At 36.8% G+C, this 15,612-nt stretch overlaps 1 protein-coding gene across 1 annotated transcript in view; it reads right to left on the bottom strand.

The window, feature by feature from the left end:
* Window positions 1-1,535: 1,535 nt before the first annotated feature.
* Window positions 1,536-15,612, bottom strand: part of si:dkey-103j14.5 (isoaspartyl peptidase/L-asparaginase) — a 31,712-nt gene continuing 17,635 nt past the window's right edge. The window contains exons 5-7 of the mRNA XM_007256092.3: window positions 11,210-11,328; window positions 9,400-9,510; window positions 1,536-4,310 (exon numbers count right to left, since the gene is read on the bottom strand). Of these exons, the coding sequence (XP_007256154.3) occupies window positions 4,105-4,310; window positions 9,400-9,510; window positions 11,210-11,328 (436 nt within the window). The 3' untranslated portion in view covers window positions 1,536-4,104. The remainder of the gene's footprint in view (window positions 4,311-9,399; window positions 9,511-11,209; window positions 11,329-15,612) is intronic.

The following is a 15,612-nucleotide window of genomic DNA, read 5'->3' on the forward strand; positions in this document are numbered from 1 at the left end:
CAGTAACTTGAGTAAATGTAATCAATTATCTTCCACCTCAGGTGATGGGTCATTTATTTTCAGCACTGTAGTGATTAGCACTGATGAGCATGGTGGTGGTGTATGAGGTGTTAGTGTGTGTTGGTTGTGCTGGTGGTACAGTGAGTGGATCAGATGCAGCAGTGCTGCTGGAGTTTTTAAACACTGTCGACTCTATTAGACACTCTTACCTATAGAAATTATTATATTTATTATTATATTATGTATATTAATATAAATGTTGTTAATTTTAATGTTATTTTGTTGTGATCAGTGGTATTTTCTGTAGAGAGAAGGAGTATGTATAATATTATACATATGTACATAGTATATATCAGTGTGTATTATCATAGTATGGTGTTTTTTTTTGCAGGAATGCCCTCTCTCTCCTTCCTTCATCCATCCCGCTGTCAGCACTAACCTAACTTAAGGTTATTGATATTTTAGTTTGGAGAGACACAGGAATATATATATTTTGTTCCATTATAATCAAATACGTGAAATTTACATGCAAATACTAATAAGGGAGGACGGCTGGAAAGAGGGGTAAAATACGGCAGTTTCCCAGCAAAAACAGGAGACTTGACAGGTATTTTCATGAGTGTTCACAGGATGCTGTCTACAGGACGCTGCCCACAGGATGCTACAGAGTTTAAGAACTCCAGCAGCACTGCAGTGCTAAGAATGATCCACCACCCAATAATAGCTGCTCTGTGATTGTCTATCCTGTGGAATCCTGATCATTGAATAAAAGAATAAGAGCAGCATGATAAAGTGTGCAGAGAAACATAAACAGGACTACATTCTGAAATTACAGAACCAAAAACTGAACCAGAAAAACAATATTAGGTGTAGAAAGAAGGATGTTGTCATAGCGTATTGCTCAATCTGTGTATGTTAAAATGTAGTACAAATTACAATGTATATGCATTTATGTACAGTACAGGCCAAAAGTTTGGACACACCTTCTCATTCAATGCGTTTTCTTTATTTTTATGACTATTTGCATTGTAGATTCTCACTGAAAGCATCAAAACTATGAAGGAACACATGTGGAGTTTTATACTTAACAAAAAATGACCTGAACCCAATCCAGATGGTTTGGGGTGAGCTGGAGCACAGAGTGAAGAAGGCAAAGAGCCAAAAAGTGCTAATAAACACCTCGGGGAACTCCTTCCTTCAAGACTGTTGGAAAACAAACAATTCAGGTGACCACCTCTTGAAGCTCATTGAGAGAATAATGCCAAGAGTGTGCAAAGCAGTAATCAGAGCAAAGGGGGGCTATTTTAAAGAAATTAGAATATATATATATATATATATATATATATATATATATATATATATATATATATATATATTTTTTTTTTTTTTTTTTTGTTATTTCACCTTTTTTGTTAAGCACATAAAACTCCACGTGTTCATTTATTCATAGTTTTAATGCCTTCAGTGAGAATCTACAATGTAAATAGTCATGAAGATAAAGAAAATGCATTGAAAAAGAGAATTTGTCCAAATTTCTGGCCTGTACTGTGTATTGCCAACTTTTCTAAATTCACCACAACCATTTCATCGTGAATATAACCTGATTTAGTACTGAGCGTCTACGTGAATCTTCAGAACATAAACATTTTAAACATTAATTCGCTGCACAACACTGAGGAAAATGTCAGCGTACCGGATTTTACAGTTCTGTCTACATTTCTGAGGAAAACAGGAGATGAGCGTCGCCACCAGGGAATCAGAATAGTTTCCTCCAACACAAAACTAGACTTTCTGGAAGCAGAATATTCTAATTATTCCTCCTCCAGTTCCCCAGTTGGAATAGTTGATCAGTTTGTCTTTGTTTCTATTTCGCATTATCTTAGCAGTTCTCCAACAAGCAGCAAGAAGTAGAACATCACAGAAAATCATTTCAAAGTATTGTTTCATAATCCTGGCAGCCAGAACACAATCACTTTTCAGTTTTACTTCAGTACAAAGTTCACTGGCTCTGGGACGGCAGCTGCGTTCGGAGAAGACCGAGCAGATTCTAATGCTATGAGCTACAGAAAACAGACCCTGTACTGGATAAGTGATGCTGCTGTATCCGGCTCCAGGGACGAGCATGCCTTCAGCAGTCTTTACTCCACTAAAGCAGCACCATCCTTTCACTGAGGACGGACAGAACAAAATGAAGAAAAAGATAAAGACCACAGATTACTTTATATTATTTACATGTGAGTTCAGTTATCCAATATCCAAAGTATCCAAAATATTTGTAACAATTGATTGTTACTATTTGAACACTTCCTGTATGAATCCTGTATTCATAATGCATTATGAATGTATTTATAATGCATTATATGGCATACCTAATACCTTATAATAACTCATAAATAACTTACATAACACATTATGCAGTCCAAGTATGTGACAATGTATCCAAAATCTTCTTATAAAGAAGTATTATAAGGGAAATGTAAGCCTCTCTTTAAAAGTCACATACTTATATTTTATAACAGTCTTAATGCATTATGAATATAGAGTTCATAAGAAGTGATACCATTTTTTTATTATTTTATGTAAGTGAGATAGAAAAATTCTTCTTAACTGGTTTTGGTAGGACTGACAGCATTCATCCTCTAAAACTAGAAAATCATGTGCTTTTACAGTTATACACAAAAGCCTGCACTCATTTGACCTTCCAAATTATATTTAGCTGTTTTTCCAGAACATAAATAAAAAAATATGATTTTTTATGTTTTAGTTACAATATATTAAGTTAAGTTACAAAAACAGCAAGTAAATATCTATTAAAATGTAGCTGCAGTTCCAAAACCTTTCCAAACTATATGTCCTGAGTGGGCTTAGATGTCATTCAGCATTTGTTTAGATACTGAGAAACTATACCTTGATTACCAAATTTCATAATTCCCAAATAATATTTTTTTTGCTACATTCTTTAAAATGAGAACCTAAATCTGGGTGTGGCTTCAATCAGAAAAGAGGTGTGAAAGTGAGGTGTGAGGTGCTGTAAGTGAGTACATTCGCTGATCACACTGAACTGCAGACTAATCGATAAGTGTTAAATAACATGCACACAGCTACATTTTACAACAAGCTTACTGACTCAAGGGTGTGATTAGGCTGACTCTACACATTCATACAGAAATCTAATACTAAACAAACAAATTTCAGTAGGAAGGAATTCTGTCAGTAGTGCAAAAATATTTAATTCTCATTCTCAGCTCTAGTGCTGTGATTTAGCTGCACCATGTACACTGTGTATTTCAGTCTTGTATAGTAGATGAATGTTGACATATGTATAATAGCTTGTAATACAGTGCAATATTTTATTTGTATTACATTAGACTAAAATTATGTAGTGAATTAAGCACAAATGAGTGTTTTTGAAATGAATGCATCATTCTTATAGTTAATCAACAAGCTACAGTTTTTCTCCTCCCAGAGTAATAATTTCCTTTCTTTTTCTTTTAGTGTTTAAATAACACAGCAGCCCATTTAGTGGAGATGTATCAAAAGATAAATGTAGGTCTATATTTTTAATAAGGAGAACAGTTAATAGAGTGTGTTTTATTAGTAAAGTCTGTTACATAGGGAGGATTTAATAGTCAAACCTGCTCTGGAAAAAAAACATTAAGAGACTACTTCAGTTTATGAATCAGTTTCTCTGATTTTGCTATTTATAGGTTTACGTTTGAGTAAAATGAACATTGTTGTTTTATTCTATAAACTATTTTGCAGAAAATAACAAAAAATATGCAGAGCTTTCAGACCTTGAATAATGCAAAGAAAACAAGAAAGTTCAGAAATCAATATTTGGAGGATTAACCCTGTTTCTTATGCATCTTGGCATGTTCTCCTCCACCAGTCTTACACACTGCTTTTGGATAACTTTATGCCTTTACTCCTGATGCAAAAATTCAAGCAGTTCAGCTTGGTTTGATGGCTTGTGATCATCCATCTTACTCTTGATTATATCCCAGAGGTTTCCAATTTGGTAAAATTAAAGAAACTCATCAATTTTAAGTGGTCTCTTACTTTTTTCCAGAGCTGTATGTACATAGAAATCTATCATTATAAGTATTAATTAACTGTTTCCGTAAATTTGTCTTTAGGATTTAATCCATAGCTCAGAACATCCTCATCCACGGCTGCCCAGGCCATGCGCTCTGTGGTGAATGTTGCGGTCCAGTCTCCGGTGGGGGACACGACTATAACCCCACCACCACCCTGCACACGCTCGCCCATGTACTGCAGAGAGTGCTCAGCTGCTTCAGAGGCCGTCCGTCCTGACACACACACACACACACACACACACACACACACACACACACACACACACACACACACAGTGTTAAATCAGTGTTCTAGGACAGGGGTTCTCAATAGGTCTCAGCTTGGGACCGACATTTTCTCATGGTCAATAAGTCGTGAATCACTTTTATACAATACAAACCAAACAAATTTATTTTTGAAAAATAGCCTTCAAAAACCCATTTAAACAAACATATGCAAGCAAAGTCAATTTAAAAGCATTTTTTGTGATAGAAGTTACTACAATAAAATTAATTATGCTTAATTGATCAGAATTCATTTAAAAGAGATCATGAGATTACATAAATAAATAAAAAAATGTGGTGAATACATTTCTGTTTATGTTAAGTTTGGAAAGGGACAGCTTAGCCCTTTCAGACCCTGCATCCATTACAATGGACATCACATATTTTTTTTTTCTAATGTTTTGTAGCACATAACAGTAATTAATTAAGGCCTGTTGTCCATCGAAATAGATTATGAACCACCCAATGAAAAAGTTTGCCAGCCAGTGAAACAGTTGCTTAGCCCCGCCCACTGCACTGGAAAACACAGCAACTAGGACATTAAGGCATAGCAGGATTAGAGCCAACGAGGCAAAGTATGAGCTAATTTTTACTAATTTAATATAGTTTAGAATACTATTTTACTGTTTAGGGATGGTTTGTGAAATTAAAAGGTAAATATTAAACATAAAATAAAAAAAATGCTGAACAATGCAATGGACATTAAAAAGCTATTAAATATTTTAAAATAAAGTTATTGATATTTTATTTTTATATAGAGTTTATATTAAAATAAAAGACATTCTTATATTCTTATAATTTTCAATCACTGGAATATAATTCAGGTCTGAAAGGTTTAAGGTTAAGTGTATCAGATTTTGGATATATGGGTCCCAATTTTCAGGATCTTTTAGTTATTTTTGGAACTCTTTAACACTTTACCTTTGTTTAAACTGGTGTAATCTCAGATATATCTCCTTGAAAATGTACAAAAACTAAAACAACTCTGTGTAGCATTTTTATCTTAAAATATCCTGTTCAAAATCATTATGTTTCTCTCCTGACTTGTAAAAGTCTGCATCATTCCTGCTCCACACTGGAGCTCAGCTACTGCAAAGTCAGTGAATGAAACACATTGTTGAACTGGGAAATTTCTTAGCTGACCAGCTCAGCTGAACAAAACTAACTGTAGAGCAGAGTTCAAACAGAAAGACTGTTATTTTCCAGTCACTCGCTCCACTTTCGCAGAAAATTCAAATCTAATCTGAATTTCAAAGGCCTGAATGTTGGACTTCTTGTTCTTTTACTGTGCCAGTTCCCTGTGGAAGGCTGTGGAACAGAAATAGAGCGTGAGGATTTCTATTTCTCGTGCTGTGTGATAAAGCAGCATGGCCTGCTACAGTCCTCGGTCGCAGCATAGGTCACTCGGGGAACAGGATAAGGCAGGCTGCTCACACGGCTGCTGCGCGCATTCATTCACTGCTGCTGCTGCTGCTGCTGTGGAGCAGAGGACTGTCAGGAGAAAAAGATAAATGGTAGCCCCTCTGTCTTAAAGGTTTCTTCTGCTTGAAAAAATCTAACAGGAGACGGTTTGACTCCGCCGCAAACACACTGCTGTGCATGGCGGGAAAGCAGAGAATACATGTTTTAATCAGAAAGGTGCATTTTTCTCTTGAAACAAAAGACTCGCCGGTGCTGAAAGTGTGGCAGAGCGGCCAGGCTGCCGCGGGGAGGCGGCTGCTGCTTTAAAGAATAACCGCGAGCGAACGCCACAAAAAGCTGCAGTCATTACCGCAGAAGTTGCAAGAAAACAATAGCCCGCTGACCCCTCCACACACACCCCGCCTCATTATCCTCCACCAAACAGCAGCAGCCTGGCCCACCCTCTCCCCTCAAACACCCCAATTAAAATGATTGGCAACAGCAGTGTCAGTTCCGCACGCCACTTATGTTAATACAGCGCAGTCACGCAAAATCTGATGATGGCGTGTGGGTGAGGGGGACAAAGACGGAATATCATCACAGAGATTTCACAACCCACTGCATGCACAACGCAGAGGAACACAAGACACAGGAACAGAAACGCCCAGCAGGCAAGAGCAGCGGCCAGCGGGTCCGTCTCCTTCCCCTGGATAGACTGCTACACGAAATCATCACTCTTAGTCTTACTCTCGAGTTTTACACAGGAACACTGAAAGAAACAGCTGTAAAACAACAATAGCCATATTTAATATTAATATACTACACTATTGCATCTCAAAAAATAGAATATCAATGAAAAGTTACTTTATTGCAGTAAAAATTCAGTTCAAATGTGAAACTCATATATTATATAGATATATTGCACACAGATTGATCTATTGTAAGCTTTTATTTATTTTATTGTTGATGATTATGGCTTACAGATAATAAAAACTCAAAAAACAGTGTCTCAATTGGTACTTTTGGCAGTGTGGGCAGTGTGTCAAGTCCTGCTGGAAAATGAAATCACTGCACTGACTTTGGACTTGATATAACACAGTGGATTAACACCAGCAGATGACATGTCTCTCCAAACCATCACTGATAGTAGAAACTTTACACTAGACCTCAAGCAGCTTAGACTGTGTGTCTCTCCACTCTTCCTCCAGACTCTGCTCCCTTGATTTCCAAATGAAATGTAAAATTTACTGATGATCAGTGATGGTTTGGAGATCCATGTCAAGTCCAAAGTCAGTGCAGTGTTTCCCCGAAAAATCTTACAGCACTTCATGCTTCACTCTGCTGAAAACTTTTATGGAGATACGGATTTCATTTTCCAGCAGGACTTGGCACACTGCCCACACTGCCAAAAGCACCAATTAGTCTTATATAATATTCAAATTTTCTGAGACACTGATTTTTGGGTTTACATTAACTGTAAGCCATAATCATCAACAATGAAATAAATAAACGACTAAAATAAATCACTCAGTGTTTCACACATCTATATAATATATGAGTTTCACATTTTGAACTGAATTAATAAGTATTCACTAAAAAGCGTTTCTATTTTAAAAATCATTTTGGCTGTAAATCTACATCCAATTTTAACAGTATCATCCAGTCCAAGCTGCTTGAGGTCTAGTGTCAATTTTCCACAATCACAAGCACACAGGACTTGCTGTGTCCTGTAATAAACCATCAGACGCATATAGAGGGCTGTAATTTATAGCTATAGTAGATTTAAAGTCTAAAATACCTGAAATAATTGATAGGATAGCCTGCTGGCAGAGGGCTGCTGCAAAAGACAAATGTTATCAATCTGAACAGTAACCTGTGACCTCCTATAGATTTACTCTGCACTATAAAAATAATTAGACTAGAAAACTGCACCGAGAGCCAGGTGCTGATCACTGGGTGCTTTAGCCCTGCTGACAGCTGCCAAAAATTAAAACTGTAATTATGAGAGCGGGGAACATTCTGGATGCGTTCCCTTTACCTCCAGCTTTTTAAAATCATTAATTCCCTGACATCGATAAACACAGCGATTGCTGCAAGCAAATGAACACAGCCATTTGTCTCACTGAGCTACACGAGGAGAATAATCTACAGTGATCTATCGCTTCCTCTATCTGCACATCAGATCCGATTCCACGACATCCACGAGGTGGATTCAGCTCCTGTCTCAGGTCAGGTGTTTCATTTCACCTTCTTCAGTGTGTAATCTTTACCGCGTGTCTGTCAGTCCAGTGCATAAACATGCTGTCCTGATAAACCTGGCTTTCACATTTTCTAATATGACAGACCAACAGGCGTGAAGCGACAGCTCTGATTGGAGATTAGCTGATGAGTAAACAGCAGATCAATCAGTCTTTCCATCACCCTTTACTTTCACTCATTGAGGTACATTGAGGTTAACCCTTATTTTTAATGTAGCCAATCATTTACCAGTGCAAATAAACAGGGATCGGTAGATACTGGTAGGAGCTTTAATGGAGGAAATGAACCACAGCTTCCACAGTGCAGGTATCCGGACGGGATAGTTTCTCAGTGGGACGTCTGTGAAAAATATTTCACACTTGCATCTGGACAGCAATTGAAAAAAAAAAAAAACGGAAGAGCAGTGAGTTTTTAGGCTTTCTCGGTCACATGATATCATGTTCAGTAGCTCCTCCATTTCCACTCGCTGTTGTGTTTACGTGGATCTCCATGGAAACGTGCGCCCAAAGAGTAATTACGGTGCGTAGCAGTGGACAAATAGTGATTTTTTAAAACACGAGGTGACAAAACTCGGAGACGTGCGTCTGGACGGAAATAAAATTACCGGAGGACCACAGAGTTCAGCAAAAAACAGTAGATAATTCAGCTTGTAATTTTCTCTGAGGGCATTTGAGAAAAAACACGTACATGGTCTTTCAGGACAGGAATAAAATCACAGAGGACTTCCTATAAAAGAGAAAATGACCCCAGGACCACCTGAGAAACTAATCCCATCCTGATAGGGCTAAAGTCGTGTTTAACACCAGACAGAGTAAGAGTTAGTTATGGGATTTAATCCATTTAATAAAGAATATTTAATATAAAAGGTGATGGATCATTGCATTATGATGGGCTCTGTAAATTGAGGGTGGGGATTATCAATATTGCAGGATTCATCAGAACATTCAGAAATAGAATGAATTTTAAAGTGTAGTAAGTGTCTTATTGTTTTAGATGGTGCTTCAATCTTTTTAACACAGGTTGAAGGGCTATTTTGGGCACTTTATGCAGACTTTTTAAAAACAAGAATATCTTTCTTAAAGGTAATGCATTTCTGGCATTTGACTACTAGAACAACTTAGAACTCAGTCTAATTAGAGAAAATCAAAAGTACTTAAAAGTGTCTATTAAGTACGTTTTAATTGATTTTCCAATTTAAAATAAATAAAAAGTAATCTACATTTAATTTTAAATTTAACAGCATTATAGCATTAAAATAAACACAAATAAAATAAGATAATAATACGAGTTTATTAATAGTAAACAAACAAACAAATATTTTATTTAAATACAACTTAAAAAGGAATAAAAAAAAGAAGAAGAGAAGATCATACAATACCTTGGTCCATGTGAAAGAGGATGAGCCTGGCTAAGGTGACTTTGAGAATAGACTCTCCGTGACCAGTGCAGGACACTGCACCACTCTTATTGTCTGCATATCCACCTGATCCTTATCACACAGAGGAGACAGCACAATAATACCCAGCTTTAATCTATGGGACCTCCAGAGAAAGCTCTCTGCCAGGCACATATTGATCAAAACTGTACTGATCTCTAGAAAGAAAAAAGCTATTTTTCATGTCAAGCGGCGGTACAGAACTTTAACTAAACCGTCACTAGTTACAAATGGAATCACATTCATTACAGCACAATTACCAGTATTCCAGACACAGAGAAAAGCATTACAGGAGCTGAACTAGTGGAGTCAGTGGAGGCTGTGTCAGTGATTTGCTGTTTTGTACTGATGTTTAATGTTATTTCTCCTAACTACCAGTCAAGACTGAAAGGTCAGCTATAGTATATGTGATAGATGGTATGGCTTTATAACAAGAACAGTCTGCATTGGCGTGTATATATTAGAATTTGTTATTACATTACTGTGAACATAAAGACTACTATTAATCTTACTAACAGACAATAAAACTGCAGACAGTGAAGATTTATAATGGATTGAAATTTTAGAGTTTGTCGGTAATCCCTTAAACAGAATCTCAAATCTGAAATTTAAAAGCAAAGATTGATATTTACTCCGTATTTTATATCAGTATTGTTTTTATAATCAAACATGAGAACTGTGTAACCTTCGTCAGGTTTGTGGAGGTGGATGCAAAGGCAAGTACATATATATATATATTTAATGAAGCAGATATAATACAAAGAAATAAAAAAAAACAGGAGTAATTAACAAAAACTAGAAATACACTTGGAACGTGGAATTAGCAAACTAACCCATCTGAAAAAGTACAGGAACCGACCTGGAAACACAGAAACAAAAGGAGCTATATATACAGAAGTAGACAAGAAACAGGAAACACCTGGGGACAAGTAAGGATGGGGCAGAAATACAAACAAACAAATATGGGAGGACTAAAAACAGGGGTGGAGACAAGGAGAATACAGAGCCACATGCAAGAAAGCACATAGCTATTAAAACAGACAGGCATAGGAAAAGCTAGAAACACAGAAACAGATCAGGAAAGACACAGAACAGGACGAGAATGTGACAAACCTGAATTATATCTGCGTAAATTTCTGTAATATTACACTGCTGCATCAGTTCACATGCCTTGGATTAAGCCTAATTTTGTGCTAAATTTCAGGGACAGTGTAGAGTTACTATAGGAAAGGTTTGGATTCTAGGACTAGATCTGGGTCTGGAAACTGGTCCCAAATATTTAGTGGCTTGAGCTTGGTTAACATGTCTGTTTAAATGAATTTATTTTATGTCAAACTCAAATTCCAGTATTTAAAAACAATGAACTTTCAATAATTTTAACTCTTCCGAGGAATAACCATGAATCAACAATTTCTCCACTTTGTGACTCATGAGTAATTATTATTAAGTATTATTTCTTTTTCTAAATTTTGACCCTTTTTACCATTAAAACAATATGTGCATTTTTTATTTCTTAATTCATTAGGACACTTAACAGTAAATAGCTTAACAGTAAAGACAATAGCATTAAAAACCCAGCCTACTCATAGTTTACAATGCAATACTGGGAAATAATGAGTTTGAACAAGCTATGAATCTGTAGGACCTTATTTTAGCAGAGTATAAGCATTTATATAACCATGATTTTACCTTTACAAACACTACTCAAAAAAATACTGTGATTCAAATTGTAAAAATACAGCCGAAAACTCACCTATAATGGGAGAATCTCCGACTCTTCCCACCATTTTGTTCCTGATTCCTCCAGTTGAAGTCGCACAGGCGACATTACCCATAGAATCCAGCGCCACAGCTCCGACAGTGTCGTGGCCCCTGCATAATTAGGAAAGTTTGGTAAGTCTGAATAAGTAGGTGTCAAAATTTCCTTCAGATCTGTAATTTATGCTATTTGACAAGGCGCCGCCAAAAAACGTCCTGCGAAAGAGGTATGAATTATTAATAATTCTTTCATTCAAATGCACCTCCTTTGTACTTCAGAGATTTTTCCTCCATATCCTGCCAAGAAGAGACCATTTATAATCTAATGGAAAAGGGTGTATTATCCTCTTAACTGAGCCTATGTGCATCTTCCCTTCCTTTCTTATGACATTTAGTGTCCAAGAAAAGCATGTGATCTAGCTTTAGATATATGAGAGATGTAAGAAGTGATATATCACATTACTTGCTATGGCTGTATACCTGAAAATGACATCATCAGTCAGCTAAGAACAGGGGAATAAGTGCCAAATCAAATACAATACAGAGAAAGCATGTTCTCCACAGCCCAAAAAAGAGGAAACACAAATAATCTATTTGGTTTTAGGTCAAAGTAGGGCTGGGCAGGGGCTGTGAGTGGTGTTGCCACTATGATCAGGAGATCGGTGGTTCGAATCCTGTTCATGTAGCTTGCCATCAGCTTCAGAAGCCCTGAGAGAGCACAATTGGCCTTGCTCTCTCCGGGTGGGTAGATTGCGCTCTCTTCCCTCATCACTTCAAATGATGATGTTGATCAGCACAAGGCATCTGTGAGCTGATGTATCAGAACCGAGTTGCTGCACTTTCCTCCGAGTGCACTGTGATGCTACTCAGCAATACTACATCAGCAGCAGTTTGAAAAAAAAAAAGGCGGTAGCTGATTCACATGTATCAGAGGAGGCGTGTGCTAGTCTTCACTCTCCTGGTGTGTTGGGGCATCACTAATGATAGGAGGAGTCCTAATGAGTGGGTTGAGTTATGGGCCTGGTAAACTGGGTAGAAAAAAATTGGTTAAAAATGGAAAAAGAAAAAAACGTAGGGCTGGGCAATATGACAAAAAATGATATCTCAATATGCGTAGAAAAAAAGCAATATACAATACAATATGATATGATAAACACCTTAGCAAAATATATCATGTAAAGTATCAGTATTTTCCAAGATTACAGCATGCTGATTTTTTCTAATTTTCTCATTTTAAACATAAGACAATCCTATTGTTTGTGGTATTTTTAAGTTGGCAATCTGCACTGGATTATGTTGTTTAAGACAAAGTTGTTTTATTTTTATTGCAAAGTTTCTACAATATAATTTAAACGTAATGTACTTTGTTGGGTATTATCTTCTCCAATAACCAAACCATTTCCACACAAGCGGCAAATTACACAGATGTTGTAAGGTGCAATATTACCATAGAATATGGTCAGTTTTTATATCCTGTATTAAACAGTTTAATTTGCATATTGATGTTATGAAATATAGCTCAGCCATTTAAGCCACAAAACATTAATCTGCAAAAAAAAAAGAAGCAAAAAAAAAAGAACCTCTTGTTCTGGAACCATAAAATTCGAGAATGTACACATTTTTGTTCAGCCAAGCATGCTCTATTTATAACAGAACTGTTACTAAGAGGATGAATGTAGTGATACCCAGAGGAGGATATCTGATTTTTTTAACCCCTGATCCCGTTCAAGTGATAGAGTACCAGTGAATATTGATCTGACCTTTGTGTTTCTATAGATAATACTGCCACACAAATTATGTACAATGTGCTGATAATTAATACTCAAGTATAATAAAAAAATCTCTGTTTTCTGTTTTTGAGAAAGGTCTAACATTAAAGTCCACAGATTCATTATGTGTTTTGAACCCATAGGGAATCATGGGTCAGTATGGGTCAATTATGGGTCCTTTTGTCCGTTTGTAAACTGAACAAATACCAACAAAGAAAACAATGATAAATGTCTGAGTATTAACCTGATCTTTAAGCTAAAATTACTAGACAGAAATTACATATTGGTTGAATGATGTATAGCGGTACACACCAGAGAATTTGTAGAGATTTAGTGTTTGTTTGTTTTATTTAAGAATTTATTCCGGATTTGTTGGGCCACCTCCTAAGCGAGTCCAAAATGAATAGGTTAATATTATAGTTTATGAATGTTTTAACATTTTTATACTAAAAATATGTACTAATCAAAAGTACTGAAAACATATTTCTAAAGCTTTTAAAGTGCTCAGTGCCTTTACTGCCTAAAACATTTGCCTTAAAAAAGGAAATATAAAGAAAAGTTTTCTTGGGTTTTTAGCAACATTCATCATTATACTTTTCAAAATTAAAGAAATATCCTGGCCAAGTGCTTCATTACAAGTTTTTGCTCCATTTACTTCCAATAAATAAACTTGCAGACATTCTCTGATATGACTGAGGAGAAAGGAAGTGGGCAGGCTCTCCATGAACTGGCTCTGGTACAATCCGGACTGAGGTCTTCTGAAGTTGGCCAACGACTGATGCAAGATCTGGCTGCAGCAATGTTCTAAAAGTAGGAGAACTGAACTTGGAATCAAAAGGTCGTTGGTTTGATTCTCTGGACAGACAGGAAGTGGGGGGTGGGGGCAGTAAAGACACAGTGGTTTCTCCTTGCACAGTTTTCATGGCGAGGTGCCCTTGAGCAAGGCAGCAAACCCCCAACAGCTCCCCTAAAGGCTTGTTCTTACCTGCAGACACGGCTCAGTGTGTTGCTGTAGAGCTGGACTGTCTGCATTGCTCAATCTGTATACTTCTTCATGCACTACTCTCTCCTCTCTCTGGTAAACATGTACTTTTACACAACATTTGTGGATGACCTATAAAAACTTTCACCAAAATTATTATTTTTTTATCATGTTTAAAGAACCATTTGCTGTTTGATCTGTCGGCTTCATGTCGTATGTCATCTAAATAAGTGTGCTTTCTAAACGGATCCCTTAGAGATAGCATAGCCACTTATGCTGTCTCAGACTCTGGCTGCTGATGTCAATCCTGGATCTGGGTTTGGACCGGCATTCTTCAGATCATAGTGACAGTACTATAGTTTGCTGGACCATGTGCATTTTTTACTTTTTGATAAAATGTCAATATAACAATTGTTATTTAAATATCTTAAAATTTCAAGATGAATTAATCAAGAGAAATTTTCCCAAATTAACTGGAATAAGATCCTTTTAAGTTTTTAAGAAAATTAAATGTTTTCTCCCTCTCGCTGCTCTACAGTTGCAATTTTAGAGATACAAGTTTTTTTGTCAAACAGTGATGATACACATTAAAGGACAACTCAATGTGAAATTAGGAAACAGAATGTTCTCAGATAGAAACAGAAGAACAAACAAACTCCTTAGGAAGACAATTGGTCTGAAGCAGGTGGCGGGGAATCACTTGTCAGGGTCCCGAAGCGGAGCATCAATCACTTTTGACAGGTGCTTGATTGCTCTTTTAAATCACCTGTGATGGCTGGATCTAGTTCAGTGGCTCAGGTAAAAACTGCATTTAAAGGGCGCCTGATGACGGACTGTTTTTCACACTTCAAAGTAATCATACAATTATGCAGTAAATCTTTGGATATCCATAAACAATCTAATGGAGCATGCATGACATTCAGATTAGAAAGCTGCTATTCATCTGTCCTGAGCTACAGGTGCTACAGCTGATTCTGTTTAGAACTGGGCCTCACTGGCAAAAATCTTCTAATGTATAGTATCCAATGTGTCTGAATCTACAGTATATGCAATTTCTATACAAATATCATCAAATGAAATGGTTGCAAAAAAAAAAAAGTTGCACCAAGAAGATAGTGTTGGATTGCAGCGCTGCGCAGAAGGATCAACGATAAATGATGAAAATAGAGATATGCGCAGATAAATGTTAAAGTCAGTCTTATTATTCGTGTTGGTTTGTTTCTAAACTGAAAACAGAAGCATTTCTGAGTGGAGAACGGACAAAATACTCTGTTTAATGGTAGCAGTGTGCTGGAACGAAGCCTATTGTATTGATTCTAAAAACTGGGGTGTCGGGTCGCTTTTTTGCAAGAGTTCTTTTGGCCACGTCAGGCGTCTTTACGTACTTATGTCACATGTACAGCCTCTAAAAGAGGATCGGGCTTAGTTTTACTGAACGCGAGCGGCTGGTGGAGCAATAGAGACTTCAGAAGAGGAAACTCAGAGCTCAGTAGCTCATTCACTCATAGTAAAACCAAAGAAATGAAGGAGTGAAGTTTCTGACTGAGCGCGCTCTTTCTCTCTCTCTCTCTCTCTCTCTCTCTCTGACTAAACATAACCTGAAATCGGATTAATACGCTCTGAAAGAAAACCGCATCACACCCGCTC

Source organism: Astyanax mexicanus, chromosome 7, assembly GCF_023375975.1.
Source record: "Astyanax mexicanus isolate ESR-SI-001 chromosome 7, AstMex3_surface, whole genome shotgun sequence".
NCBI classification, from domain to species: domain Eukaryota; kingdom Metazoa; phylum Chordata; class Actinopteri; order Characiformes; family Acestrorhamphidae; genus Astyanax; species Astyanax mexicanus.